The following is a 13,780-nucleotide window of genomic DNA, read 5'->3' on the forward strand; positions in this document are numbered from 1 at the left end:
AAGAATGTTGCCTAAGGGAAATAGGCATTGTAAATGACACTGCACCGTAACTTGCAGTGTATTTAGAGATTACAGAAGTTCATAATTGTTGCACAATCTACTCATATCCAACTGCTGACGATAAATAACCCTGGTTCAAGGAGTGGGGTGCTATGAATGGGGCTCGATCACGCGGCGCGGCTCCGATGCTCTAGACCTTCTCCAGGTTGACCACACCACCATCCTTGGAAACAGCAAGCACCTTCTTCTGGGTTGACGCCTTGACCGGGTTTTGAGCCGCAAATATTTCGTCAAGTTCCTCCAGCTGTCACAGCATTAGCAAGGGTTTCATTTGGTGAACGCGTTGAAACTTACAGTACGGCCCTTGGTCTCGGGTAGGTAGATGTAGATCAGCACCACTTGAACGAGGTCCCAGATGGTAAAGATGATATACGTCTTCCACGCAATCTTGTCCATCGCCACCGGCCATGCAAACTGGTTCAGCAGTCCAGCAGCATTAACTGCCAAATTGGAAAACGCCATGCCCTTGGCTCGCATCTCGAATGAGAGAACCTCGACGGGATAAAGCGCCTGCAGAGGGGTGATTCCGAACGAGAAAACCGCGCCGAAGATAAACACCAAAGCCAAAGCCGCCTTGGAAGCTGCTTGATTGGTGTAGATCGGGTCGCCTTTGGAATCATCTCCAACGTATGACTTGGCAAACTCGGACGACGCAATCGTCATGCCCAGCCAGACCACAGTGCAAGCAGCGAACGAGAAGATCAGTAGGGGTCGGCGGCCGAGTCTGTCAACCAGGCAGGCTCCGAGAATAGCAAGCGCAAATTGCTGGCAGTAGTTGATCAAGGTGATGTTTGCCTGCTCGATCGTGCCTGTGTACCCAGCCGTGTCGAGGACAGCACCCAGAAAGTAGGACAAGACGGCGTTTCCGGCCCACTGGCTGAAGATGGATACTGCGAGGTTGCAGCACAGGCGGTACACCGCAGCGCGGTCTCTGAAGAGAACACGATAGTCCCACCAGCGCTTGTCGGCGCCGTCCATGTTCAGTGCCTCTTCGTACTCGGACAGCTGCAACTTCACCCAAGGGGAGTCTGGGTTTCCATTGCCGTGATAATGTGTGAGGACGGACTTGGCGGCGTCCAGCTTGTTGTGGACATACAGCCAACGGGGCGACTCGGGCAAGAACAGACTTGTTATCATGATGAGGCCTGAGCAAAGAGCCTGGAGCCAGGTGATGAGTCTCCAGGAGTAGTCGCCTCCAGTATTGAGGCCAGCACGGGCGGAGCCGGCGGCAACAATGGCTCCAGAGAACCAGAGCGTGTTGTACATGGCTTGCTAGGTTAGCTTTTGGTCTTTTTCTCGCAGGATACAACGTACCTCCAACACGTCCACGGTATGCCGGATGATTCAGCTCCACAACATACATGGGCCCCGCAGATGCTGCAATTGACACCCCAAAACCAAGGAGGAATCGTCCACCCATGAACCCACCGGCATTATGCGAAAGGCCCTGAATCACGGTGCCAACGACGATGAGGGCTGCACCAGAAAACATGCCCCAGCGTCGGCCAAACCCATCGATGACGGGTCCGACGAAGGGCAGGGCAACCACGCCACCAATCTGGTACATAGAAGACACGATGCCCGCCCAGATACCGCTGTTGTCGACACCATATTTTTCGCGAAACCAGGGGTTTTGAAGCAAATTGTTAATTAACGAGCCGTCGTAGCCGTTCATCGTGCTGCAGAGGAAACCGACGAGGGAGAAGAGGTAGATGAAGAGTTGGCCTCTGGACCAGGCGTAAGGGGGGTCTTGGATCATGGCTTTCTGGAAAGCTTCGTGGCCGCCAACGACCTTGGTTTCGATTTCTCCCTAAACCAGTTCAGTTAGAAACATTCGAGGTGAATTGAATGTCTGATTATTACCTCGTCGCCTTCATGGTGGATGTGGGGTTCGATCTTGTCCTCCATCGCGGTTGTTCAACTATGGTGGCCCCCAGCGATAAAGATGACGATCCACGAGTTTTATGGAGAAGAAGTCAAAGTTTCTGGTGATAACAGATGAGAATATGATCGACGAGGATGTAGGAAGCCAAGATCTAGTGTGGCCCCGTTCACATTTTATGCTTGGTTTGGATCGCTCCATCATGCCCGCTCAGACGCCCAAAAACTAACTAACCTAGGTAGTTAGCGGGAAACTTGTCCAGCCGCGTTACGGTGGTGCGGACAACGGATTCCGCACCTCAATCATGACCCATCCGAACTGCTGTGTTACAGTGCAAGGTGTAGGGGACTTCCCGCTAACTGAAACGTACCTATACCTCTCACATCACTTGGCTTGCCAGGGATCATTGGGTCTAATAAGTCTTGCTACAAGAAGGTCATCAAGTGACAACTTCTCGACCCATATCTCCTTCAATCATCTCACACAGAAGGGCCGTCTTAACCCATCAGATCACAGGTGACCAAGGAACCCACCTTTTGACAAAACAGAACCTTCCAGAGTGAGAACTTCACCGGCAAATCCAACGGGCTTCAATATGCCGCATGCGGAACCGGGGAGCCGGGAGCCTCATCGTAAGATGGTCTAGTCCCGATTTGGACACGGAAGGCCACGTTCCGCGGATATCCCTGTCCTCATAAGTTTATACCCGTACCCAAAATGGAGACGGAAGCCGACGTTCCAGCCGGGTGATGCTAGTGGGTCTAGAGAACAGAGGTTTGAGAGCTGCCCTTGAATGTGTGTAGGTAGTTAGCCGAGTACGTGGGATTGCTCCATCTTGTACAGAATAAAAAGGGTATTCCGCGCATCACTTGGACAATTTCTTCATGGTACCTATATGTCTGCTACCGCCATAGCGCCACCCTTGCACAAGTCATCTTGTTTCATTGCCACACCCCTCCTCTTTTCAGGATGCTTGCTGCTGCTAAAAGAACCTACCTGGAATCAGGGTGGTCCTTCAAAAGCGGCCGAGATGGAGATGAGGAGTGGAAGCCTGTCGCTCGAGTGCCAACAGTAGTCCATATTGACTTGATGGACAATGGCGTGTAAGTGCTTTAGTGATGCCTTGAAAACCGATCTCATCTTGCTCACTAAAAATCACAGCATCTCTGACCCCTTTCTTAACATGAACGAAATCGACGCCGAGTGGGTTGGGGAAACGTCTTGGAGCTACCGCACCACCTTTGCCTCTCCCGCCCAAGAGGGCTCGTCAGTTTACCTACTCTTTGACGGACTTGACACTTTTGCCACAGTCAAGCTTAACGGATCCGTTATCCTTGAGAGCTGCAACATGTTTGTTAGTCATAGGGTTGATGTTACAAAACTGCTCGAAAAGGACAACACCTTGACCATATACTTTGACAGCGCGCTGCTGCGCGGTCGCGAGATCAAGGAGAAGATGTCGGATCACCAGTTTGTACTGTTCAACGGAGAGGCTGGGCGGCTAGCAGTTCGGAAAGCCCAATATCACTGGGTGAGTCTTGATACTCCGAGCCGCACTGGAAATCTGATCGCTAATGTGAAATAGGGTTGGGATTGGGGTCCCAAGCTCATGACCGCTGGGCCTTGGAGACCAGTCAGGCTCGAGGTGTCTTATGCGCACATCGATGATGTGTTTGTAAAGTACGAGTTGTCTGATGACCTCAAGACTGTGGAGGGCAGCGTTGATATCGATGTGGACGGCGGATTTGACGAAGCACGCCTGTCTATTCGTTTCGAAGACAATGTTGTGTTTTCCAGTGAGGCATCATCGCCATCGACAGGCCGTGCTAGCATTCCATTTAATATCAGTAAGTCCCTTCACTTTATCTATTCATCATCTACACATTGAATAACCTTTTCGTTTTTAGAAGGCCCAAAGCCCTGGTATCCCGCCGGCTATGGTAACCAGCACATGTACGAAATCACAGTGGACATCATCAAGGGCGGTCAAGTCCTCGACAGCTGGACCAAGAAGACGGGATTCCGACGCAGTGAGCTCATTCAGAAGGACGATTCTCACGGTCAATCGTTCTTTTTTCGAATCAATGGTATTGATATCTTTTGTGGTGGATCATGCTGGATTCCAGCGGACAGCCTCCTACCGAAAATTACACCAGACAGGTATCGGAAGTGGTTGCAGCTGATGATAGAGGGCAATCAGATTATGACACGGTAAGTCTCCCAGTGTCTCCCATTTGAGACATGAAATAACCAGGCCGTGTTAGAGTTTGGGGTGGAGGCATTTACGAAGAAGACGCATTCTACGATGCCTGCGACGAACTTGGCATCCTAGTCTGGCAGGACTTTATGTTTGCGTGTGGCAACTATCCAGTCTGGCCAGAGTTTATTGACTCAATTCGTCATGAGGCCAAGCAGAACGTGCGGCGTCTTCGGCACCATCCCTCTGTGGTTATCTATGCCGGTAACAATGAAGATTACCAAGTTCAAGAGGCGAGCAACCTTGACTACGATTGGGAGGACAAAGACCCGCAATCTTGGTTAAAGACGAACTACCCTGCTCGATACTACTACGAACATCTCTTGCCCGAGGCGGTGGCTGAGGAGAGTCAGGGTGTTATTTACTGGCCTGCATCGCCCTTTTCCAGTGGAAAGCCTACAAATGACAAGACGGTCGGTGATATTCATCAATGGAATGGTAAGTTTCCCGCAACGAAACTTTGGTGAATGTTGGCTAACCGACAGCAGTTTGGCACGGAACACAGGAAAAATACCAGACTTTCCACAATCTGGGCGGCAGGTTCAACAGTGAATTCGGCATGGAGGCCTTTCCCGTTCTGTCAACCATCCAACACTTCATTACTGATACCGCCGAGTATTTCCAACAGTCCCAGACCATGGATTTCCACAACAAGGCTGACGGACATGAGCGGCGCCTCGCAACATACCTAGTCGAAAACTTTCGTCCCCGAGAAGATTTAGAAGTATGATACACAGGATTGTACCCGACTTGGTGTTGCTGTGGCTAATAACTGTTCTAGTCTTACGTCTACTTGACTCAGCTCTGCCAGAGTGAGGCGCTGACCTACGCATACCGCGGCTGGCGACGCCAATGGGGTGATGATCGCCGCTGCGGAGGCGTTCTCGTCTGGCAGCTGAACGATTGCTGGCCTGGTATTTCATGGGCGATTGTGGACTACTTCCTCCGAAAGAAGCCTGCCTTTTACGCCATTGCCCGCGCCCTCGAGCCTCTCGCAGTTGCAGTCGAACGCGATCATCACGACTGGAGCGTCTGCCACGCGAGACCGGCAAAGAAATCCCCTTTCAGCGTCTGGACTGTCAGCAGTCAGCGTGAGGTCAAAGGAGACGTCGAAGTTCGTTTCATTTCGGTCAAAACGGGCAACGACATCAAAGACAAGATCCTACGGAAGGACGTCGCCATCACCGGCAATGGTACTACTGAGGTCTTGTCTGGGGAGGTCGACAATGGCAAAGAAGAACCCCACGTGATTGCTGTACGACTTCTTGTCGATGGAGTGTGTGTCTCTAGGAGTGTTGATTGGCCGCAGCCGATGAAGTACCTGGACCTTTCGGAAAGGAATGTCAAGGTTGATGTTTCTGATGGACAGTACGTCATTACCGCGCAGAGACCTACCAAGGGAGTTGTGCTGGAAGAAGTGGATGGAGTCACGTTGAGCGACAACTGCGTCGATATTGTACCTGGTGATGAGGTTCGGATTGCAATTAGTGGTTCGGGATCAGTGGCACCGTCGCCCAAGTTCAAGTACCTCGGTCAGCCTTAGATTAGACATAGAACTACAGGATGATGTAGCTGGAGTCCTGTGATTAGAAAGTACACCAATGAGATAGATTTTGAGTGTTGACCTATACGGCTACGCACTGCCCAGAAAACCACCGACACATACGTAAGATCAACGTCTACATTGTATTGCTTGAGAATCGCGATGAATGTATTAGTATACCATTATGTAAACCTTTTCATAAACTGCTATCTTTTTATCTTTGCAACATGAGCTTTGTCTGCGCTGAACACCGGTTGCTACGGATTAAAGGAGACGAATAGTGATCAAAAAAAAGGCAACAGCATCACAAAGGACTACTACCAAACATATGCGGAAAGCATTATGCTTCAAGACAGGCAAATGGTGGCCTTCAGGGGGTATGAGAATACGAAATGGCTTGGTTGTCCATCCTTGACGTGGATCATCAGATTCGGGATAAGACGGGATAAAACCGAGTAAGCTATTGCAACTTCTTTTATATAACATAGAGAGGGAAAACCGGCGAACGAATCAAAACCCTCCTGTCAAAATGTCGAAGAAACTGCACCACTTATCCACGTGCCATGTTCCGCTTGGCAGAGCAACGCCTGGAACGTTGCGCCTCAGGTTGACCCCTGGATCGCAGCAACATGATCTTTAACCAAACACTCCCAGTCACTGTCGCCATAGAAAATGGTAAAATCGTCGTCATGTGTCTTGCCAGTGGAAAGGGTCTCTCCCCACTGCCAAAATGTGTCGCCTCCCATGCCCTCGGTTTCTCTGGAAGTTTTCTGCCACGGAGCTTGACGGGCACAGTGCTCGCCGACAGCGCCATCTAAGAATAGAAATAGGAGGTTAACATGGATCCTCTAGAGCGAGAAGATAACTTACACTCTTCCAACAAGCATGGCTTTCCCGCCTGCGCACATGCCTTGGCATGGGCGGTGACCCATTCGCTGCCCCATTCGTATGACTCGCTCCCTATAACGCAATCAGTAGAGTAAACTTAGCATGCTCCAAGGAAAACTCACAGTGACTTGGATAAAGATGAATGGTGCCAAAGTCCAGCGTCTCAATAGTCAAAAACTTGGCAAAATCTGTGCCCTCGACCTTCTGATAGGGGTAGGAACTGCCACCATCCACACCGAATCCTTCATCTCCAAGAGTAACCATGTGACCAGGGTCGAGACTCTTGACGTACTTGGACGTCGTGGCAGCCCACTTATAGATGACATCGACATCGCACCCAGGGCAACGAGGCTCATTGGCAAGTTCCCACGCAAAGATTGCATCAGAGTCTCGGTATCGTTCAACAACGGCGCTGACATATTTCCGGTACTGGGACTGCGCAGCGTTGTTGGTGTACCAGTCGCTTTCGCTTGCGCCACCGAATGCCGATAGGTACGCACGCATTCCACCAAAGTCGCCCCAGTAGTTGACGAATGGGATGATGAGCTTGATGCCTCGCTCTTCAGCGCCATTGACGAGGTAGTCAAGAATCTGCAAGCCATTCTCCCCGACATTGATGGTAGATCCGTTTGCCGAAAGGTGTTGGAACCAAACTTTGTCGCTGCCCGGAATCGAGGTTACGTCATTGAAGCCCCAAACACGGAGGATGCGAAGGCCAGAAGTGGCGACGTTATCCAGTGTCTGGTCGATATCGGCGCGGTTGGTCAAGAACGAGCACCAGTAGCAGTTGGTGCCTGCAAAGTAGCCCGTCTCGCCATCAATGGTGAACTTGGTGCCAGATGCAGATGCAGGGCCTGCCTGAACTGATGTCGTCCATAGGGACGCGGCTGCAAAGAAAGTGAACAGTTGTGCGATCTCGAATCGCATCGTGAAAGTGAATGGAATGGTTGAATAAAAGAATGTTGTAGAATGTAAATAAAAGAGTGTTTTAGTAGGAATGTAGAAGCGTGTCAGTGTTTGGGGTTCCAGAGCGGAGCATGCCCTCTTATCCTTCGCCGTTGACTCAAAAGTGAGGGAATTGTAACAATCTGTTGTTTTGCCGGCATATTCTCTTCCTCGCTCGTGATGTAGTTTTTTTCCGTGACTTTCAAGTACACGGCGACCGACCATCCGTTGCATGGAATCAGGAATTTGGTTTCTTGGCAGGTTTCGAGTTGATGACTTGGACGCCACAGGGCTATGCTTGCATTTCTTACGGAGGCTTGACACTACGTAGTAGAGTCTATCCACAGCGACGCTTTGTTCTCAGGCGTCGTCATCCTGTGAAAGAACCTCCCATCCTTATGCTGGCGGTGAATTCAATGTCGCTGTGATGCTATCATGCAACCCCTGCCAGCCAGCTCGGTTCCTCTCCGGCGGATCGTCTCCATCGTCAGCAACTTACATTGCGCTATGTATCAGGTAACCATCACCATCCTCGCCAGCGGATCTCGCTCTGCCGGAGAATTGTTCCGAGCTGGGATTCGGTGAAACTAATTCAGGTCGACTAACGTAACCAACCTCGTGTCGGCGAACGGGCGAATCGCTCCGGCCAGATCCTTGCAACTCCTCAATATAAGCTTTACCCAGTCTAGGATCTTCCCAGGCACCCGTTAATCTTTCCGTATTCTCGTTCGTAAGAAAATGGAGTAAGTGGGCCATTGACCCATTTTAGTACCATTGGCTTCCGTCAGAACGGATCCGGCTGCCTCGGACTGTCGCAACACACCCCTTTTGTTCCATCGACACAGATCATAGCCACGTTGAAACAAGGAGATCTTCCGTGACTTGAACAATTATTTCCGCTACTCACACGACTCCTGGGTAGGTTGAGAAGTCACAGACGGAATGTCGCTCGATCGAGTTCGGAACATGCCCACCCGTGGCAATTTGAGTATAGTGGTCAAACTGACGTCCTTGCCATATCCCTGTCTGGTGACCATCAAGAAACGTGTCAAGTCGTTATAAAAAGCACTACTTGGAATGATCAAAGTCTTCCACTCCTACCCATTCCAGCTATCGATACAAAGAGCTTTAATTACCTCTACGCGATACTCACAGTCATTTCTCAAACACGACAAGCTTCAACCAGATTCGCCATGCATTTCACTGCCATTACTATCCTTTCCCTCGCTGCTGCTGCCTTTGCAGCTCCCGGGGATCGTGGCCATTACACCGTCTCTGGGCTGGGTGCTCGCAAACAAGCGATCTTGAACGCCGGTGGAAACACTCTGGATATCGCCATTGCTATGCTCGAGGACGAGCACATGCAAACCAACTACAAGTACGGTGAGTGAGTGCAGTCAAACTGTATTTCATAATGACACGGGCATGAGCGACTTCTTCTTGGAACCTCAATCGTCATTAGGTCATTGCTAATGATATTGTTAGGTGATGGCAAGACCGGTGATGCCGCCAATTTTGGCCTCTTCAAGGTTAACTGGGGTATGCTCCGCGTCTGCGCCTCTCGCGCTGGGTTCGTGGGTCAGAGCGAAAGCCAGTGGAACAACGGTGCTAAGTTGAAGTAAGTAGCAGTTAGCTCGCCAGCGCCTAGGCTTGACCATCTGACAAACTCGTAGCTCCGACATCTATGCCGACGTGGCCAGCCGATGGGACTGCCAGAATCATTATGGTTATGACATGTGGTTTGCTGGCCACCGTAACGGTGCTACCGGCTTGAGCAACCCCAACACCGAAGATATCAAGTTCTATCGCGAGTCTGTTGAGTGGATTCAGAGCCAGATCGACTCTGACTCCAAGTACAAGTCTGACGACACCCGCTTCTGGGTTGACGTCACTCCCATCTGAGCAGACGGCATGCAAACTTCTCGGCTCTCCTGGATCTCATTGGCTTTTCAACTAGGCGGGCCAAGTTGAACAAGTCTAAGAGGGTTGGCAAGGGAGATCGTGGCGGAATGGACCGCAAAGTCAATTTCTTGAGGCTGAAGGGCTTTCTCTCTTTTTTTGTACACAGTTTCGTATTTCCTTAGGTATATATATGATGTGATCGATCCAAGCCATGGCAAAAGCCCTATTTGCCTGCTATCAAGATAATCAACCCCCTTCTGTCCCACTTGACCTTCACTACTTCAGCGTCTAGGGCGGTTTTTCCAGCTTGAAGATTGAGCTTGTAACGCCGAAGATCTGAAATATTGCACTGTCCATCATTCCCCCGTCCTTTACAAACCTTGGCATTCCCCGAAAACGAGAAACTTGCAGTGACAAAGGCGGACGTCGAGATACCCGACACCCATCCTTTTGATCGAGACGAAAATCCTCGTATGCACCCCAACTGGGATCAATCAATGTTCAAGGGCAGCAGTCTGCTGGTCGGTAGACCGAGACGTCACTTACTAAACTAAGAGTGTCTCATACCGTCTGTTTTTCTCCCTGTTGGAAACTTCTAATGGGCTCGCTCTAGAGTTCACTGCTTGAGAGACAACAAGAGCTGTATAATTATGTTGCGCCCTCGACTTATTTCGAGCATCAACTTCTTGATGTCTCTTGCTATTTATTACGAAAGGTGTTATATGCTACACCTTTTTTCAGGATAGCTCCGTTCCAAGAGGATACTTTATTATCTCGCGTCGGGCTTCAAGTTTACGTCGTCTACCTAGTCATCTATGCATGTCCCTATCCATCTCCATAGCCTCGTGCACGAGGTGTCCGGGTCCTCGGGCTTCCTCCGCCCTGACTGTTACCGCTCACAGTACAGTGCTAGGGTGTATGACCATCCGCCACAATGGCGTTGGTGCTGCGATCCACCGCCGCGAGGCCCGCGCGGCCGTTGGATTGTAACTTGGCAAAGCGGATGCTTGTACCTGGTCTGTCCTCCGCTGTCGAGCCATGCTGGGCTGTCGGGGTAGTTATCGGTCCAGGCGCGGACAATGCCGTTGGGGGGATTGATCCAGAGATAATCGGCCTTGCCATCGCTAACAGGGTGGTTGCTCTCGAAGGGGACGGAAGGATCTCGTTCCTCGAGGCACATGGACTGTTTGGTGACCCGAGTTTGGGTAAGGAGGGCGGAAGTCGGCACTCAGCCTGCAGATCAGGGCCTGTTCCTTGAGAGGGCCTAGACCTGCCTGGTTCCCCGTGCTTGGTTGCCGATGGAAGACCAAGCATGGGGAATCGGGCCGATCCGCAGGCCCCATGGCGGGTGCTTGTGCTTCCTCAACGCTCTCCACTCATGAGCGAAGTACTTGCCTCTTTTTGAAGTCCTCTGTAAAGTCTTATATTAATTAATATTTACTTTTATGACTACACTTAAAGCATTGCACTAAATGGGTATCCTGCTAGTTCTGATTAAGATATCTATCTAAGAGGAAGGCTTAAAATTTAAAATTTAAAATATAACCTCGCATTGCATACCCATTTAGTAATATTAAGCAAAGACTATGAGAATATTAGCCTAACTTCTAGAATCTTTATCTAGACTTCTAGAACATATAGAGAACGACAAGGGGCTCGGAGAAGTAGGCAGCCACCTTCCTCTCTGGTACCTCGCTGCAACGTCTCAGTGGTTTTGCTCGGGCAGTTGTTTCGCACAGGTAGCCCAATGTAGATAGATTCGCTGCACTTCGATAAACGTTTCTGGGCCTACCTATCTACCAGGATAGGTCGGTATGTGGGGTGATACCTTCCATTTTCTCCAGGTCAAGTTTTCCTTCGTCCTGTATGGCCTTTTGTATTGCTCTGCGCGGGCTCATGTTTGTCCTCTCTTCCCCAACTTCACCGGAGTCGCGCCGAGGTTGTCATTTCTCACTGCTGATTCTTCCCAGACAGTCAGGATTATGCTTCTGGATTTGATGTTGGATGGGCAGGGGGCGTATTTCGACAACGTGAATCCCCCACGAAGTGTCTCCGCAGCCAACATCCGTCTAGAACCAACATCCGTCTAGAACCAACATCCGTCTAGAACCAACATCCTGCTGCAGCCAAAATCCTTCTGCAACCAACATTCGACGTTGAGGTTAGTTACAAGTTGTACCACAAGTCCCTCAACCATGCCATCATCAGGTGCCCAAATCAAATCGCGCACCCGTCTTCCCTATGCCGAGGCGCCTCTACCTATCAGTCGTTGTGATGGGCTCACATGAACGTTTGAGGGATTCGGGTTATCCAACTATTTAAGAGTCGAACGGCCCAGGCTAAACTTGCTCTTGCTTCCTTTGTTCTCCACCAGCCTTCTGTCTACCTCTGTACACACCTAGGTTGCTATTCTTCTCTTGGTATCGCTCTTCATCCGTTCCAGACAAGCCGAACACCTTCACCATTCTTGAGTCAACAGGAAATCCTTTCCTCAAGATGCGTTGTGTTACTCTCGCTGGTCTCGCCCTCTTGGGTGGTGTGGCCCATGTATGTGACCCTTCTCTCTAGAGCCAGATGGACTCATACTAATTTTCATCAACTAGGTTGCCTCTGCCGACACCATTGACGGGATGGAGATTGTCCCAGTTAAGTGGGAGCTTGAGCTCAAACCCGGTGGTGAGGTTGTGCACCTGACCGGTACCGTGGAGGAAGTCTACCCTCAGCTTCTCGATCTTAACCCAACCTATGATCAAGATTGGGCCGGACACGACGATGAAACTGGCGACAAGGGACTTGTGACCGTGGATAAGAGGGAGAGCGACAACCCCGCCAGCGTCCTTTGGAAACGCTCCACATTCCTGAGCTCCAACATTAAGTGCAACGTCAACACTTGGGCCAACTGCTACTACATCGACAAGGGAATAGAGTATCTGAGGAAGGTAAAGGGAAAGCCCGTTAATGATCCTGGAAAGTGTGGCCGTGTTAGCTGTAAGTGTCTCTCCCTTTCCATCTCGTATCAACCGCAAAGTGACTCTAGTGGCTAATCGAAATAGGCTCGTATAACTCGGGTATTTTTTGGTGCAACACATCTTCTGGGAAGAAGACTCTCAACTCCTTTGGCTCAGTTGCTGATGGCGCTCAGGCCGTCTCTGACAAGTGCTATGACCCTGATGGCAACTTCTGTTGGGTTCGCGGAAGAGCTACCCACACTACTAACTGGTATGTTTTGGTTACGGGCCAGTCGTGCTGATCGACCCGTTCCGCTTTTGGGCATTCCGAGAGGGCATTGGGATCAGTGTCTGTTATGTAGTAGGCAATTGCAACCGAGGTCAGAATTCCCCGCCTTGTGTCGTTTTATTAGGTAGTTAATTTAAGCCTGTGCCTGTGCTATCAGTGGTATAAGTGCGGTGTTGGTTGATGTGTGGTGAGAAACTTGGTAAAACTTTGAGAATAATAGAAATTGTTTGTTGGAAAGCGACGGGACACGTCAGGTAGGTCAGCGGGGGATCACAAGAGAGACTAGTCTACTCCGTAACCGCTGACTAACTCTATAGAGAACAGGCAGGCTAAGGTTAATAACTTAGCGACATCATTGAGTTCGAGAGGGACATCTTGGAGCCATCCGGAGTAACCTTCTAATGTCTATCCTAATCCTTGTTTTGCTTCCTCGCCACGAGCTTGGCCAAGAGTGACCAACAGCGTTCACAATATAACGGTGCCGGTATGGTCTTCTATTGTGACACCTTATCCCCTTTGTGCAGTGGGATTTCATCTCCCGAGCTTGCATCACTCTGTCTAACATGTTGACTCGTTGCTTCTGACCTGGCAATCTCCGCATGGCTATTGTTGGGCTCATACTCGTTCCCAAGCCGTTGGAAGTACCTCTGTCCGGACTTTGCGCCCCCAGTTCCGCCTATCGTGATAAGCTCTGTGGCTACCGTGCTTCTGCCACTATGTGCTCCCTTGCTATTGGTGAAGCTGCCGAACTGTTTAGAGATCTTCACCATGAGCGGCCGTAGGGTTGGGAGGCAGACAGCGATAGTTCCGCAAGCTACCTCGACGACACACCAGGCACAGGCTGTGGCGAGTGTCCCTGTTCAAGGTCAGCAATATTCTCATCAAGTCGCTACTATGGTAGGCGCTTACACGTAGTATCGACTGGGTCGAACTGCATAATGGTGGTGAATCTGTAGATGCTGGCAAACAGAACGCTAGTTACATGATCAATCGTTACAATTGCCCGAAAGGAAGAGGAATAGGGACAACTCACAAGCTTCCAAGGAGAAACATGACGCACAGAGAT

At 50.4% G+C, this 13,780-nt stretch overlaps 4 protein-coding genes across 4 annotated transcripts; 2 read left to right on the plus strand and 2 right to left on the minus strand.

The window, feature by feature from the left end:
- Positions 1-190: 190 nt before the first annotated feature.
- On the minus strand, positions 191-1,968 carry LRP88_04373 (general substrate transporter; the record flags this gene model as incomplete). Its single annotated transcript, XM_083240947.1, has 5 exons — positions 191-304; positions 355-1,328; positions 1,382-1,408; positions 1,489-1,870; positions 1,924-1,968. 5 exons carry the CDS (start codon positions 1,966-1,968, stop codon positions 191-193), a joined length of 1,542 nt encoding a protein of 513 aa, XP_083102095.1.
- Positions 1,969-2,911: 943 nt separating this feature from the next.
- Positions 2,912-5,742, plus strand: LRP88_04374 (beta-mannosidase; the record flags this gene model as incomplete). The annotated part of the gene is made up of 7 exons (XM_083240948.1): positions 2,912-3,045; positions 3,104-3,473; positions 3,528-3,789; positions 3,850-4,153; positions 4,207-4,637; positions 4,688-4,923; positions 4,981-5,742. 7 exons carry the CDS (start codon positions 2,912-2,914, stop codon positions 5,740-5,742), a joined length of 2,499 nt encoding a protein of 832 aa, XP_083102096.1.
- Positions 5,743-6,344: 602 nt separating this feature from the next.
- On the minus strand, positions 6,345-7,557 carry LRP88_04375 (glycoside hydrolase 5 family protein; the record flags this gene model as incomplete). Its single annotated transcript, XM_083240949.1, has 3 exons — positions 6,345-6,556; positions 6,613-6,702; positions 6,753-7,557. 3 exons carry the CDS (start codon positions 7,555-7,557, stop codon positions 6,345-6,347), a joined length of 1,107 nt encoding a protein of 368 aa, XP_083102097.1.
- Positions 7,558-8,768: 1,211 nt separating this feature from the next.
- LRP88_04376 (uncharacterized protein) lies at positions 8,769-9,477 on the plus strand (the record flags this gene model as incomplete). Its single annotated transcript, XM_083240950.1, has 3 exons — positions 8,769-8,958; positions 9,061-9,193; positions 9,249-9,477. The coding sequence occupies 3 exons, from the start codon at positions 8,769-8,771 to the stop codon at positions 9,475-9,477; spliced, it is 552 nt and encodes a 183-aa protein (XP_083102098.1).
- Between the last annotated feature and the right edge of the window lie 4,303 nt (positions 9,478-13,780).

The sequence above is a fragment of the Fusarium phalaenopsidis genome (assembly GCF_050370095.1).
Source record: "Fusarium phalaenopsidis strain FUZ10S chromosome Unknown contig_32292, whole genome shotgun sequence".
NCBI lineage: Eukaryota > Fungi > Ascomycota > Sordariomycetes > Hypocreales > Nectriaceae > Fusarium > Fusarium phalaenopsidis.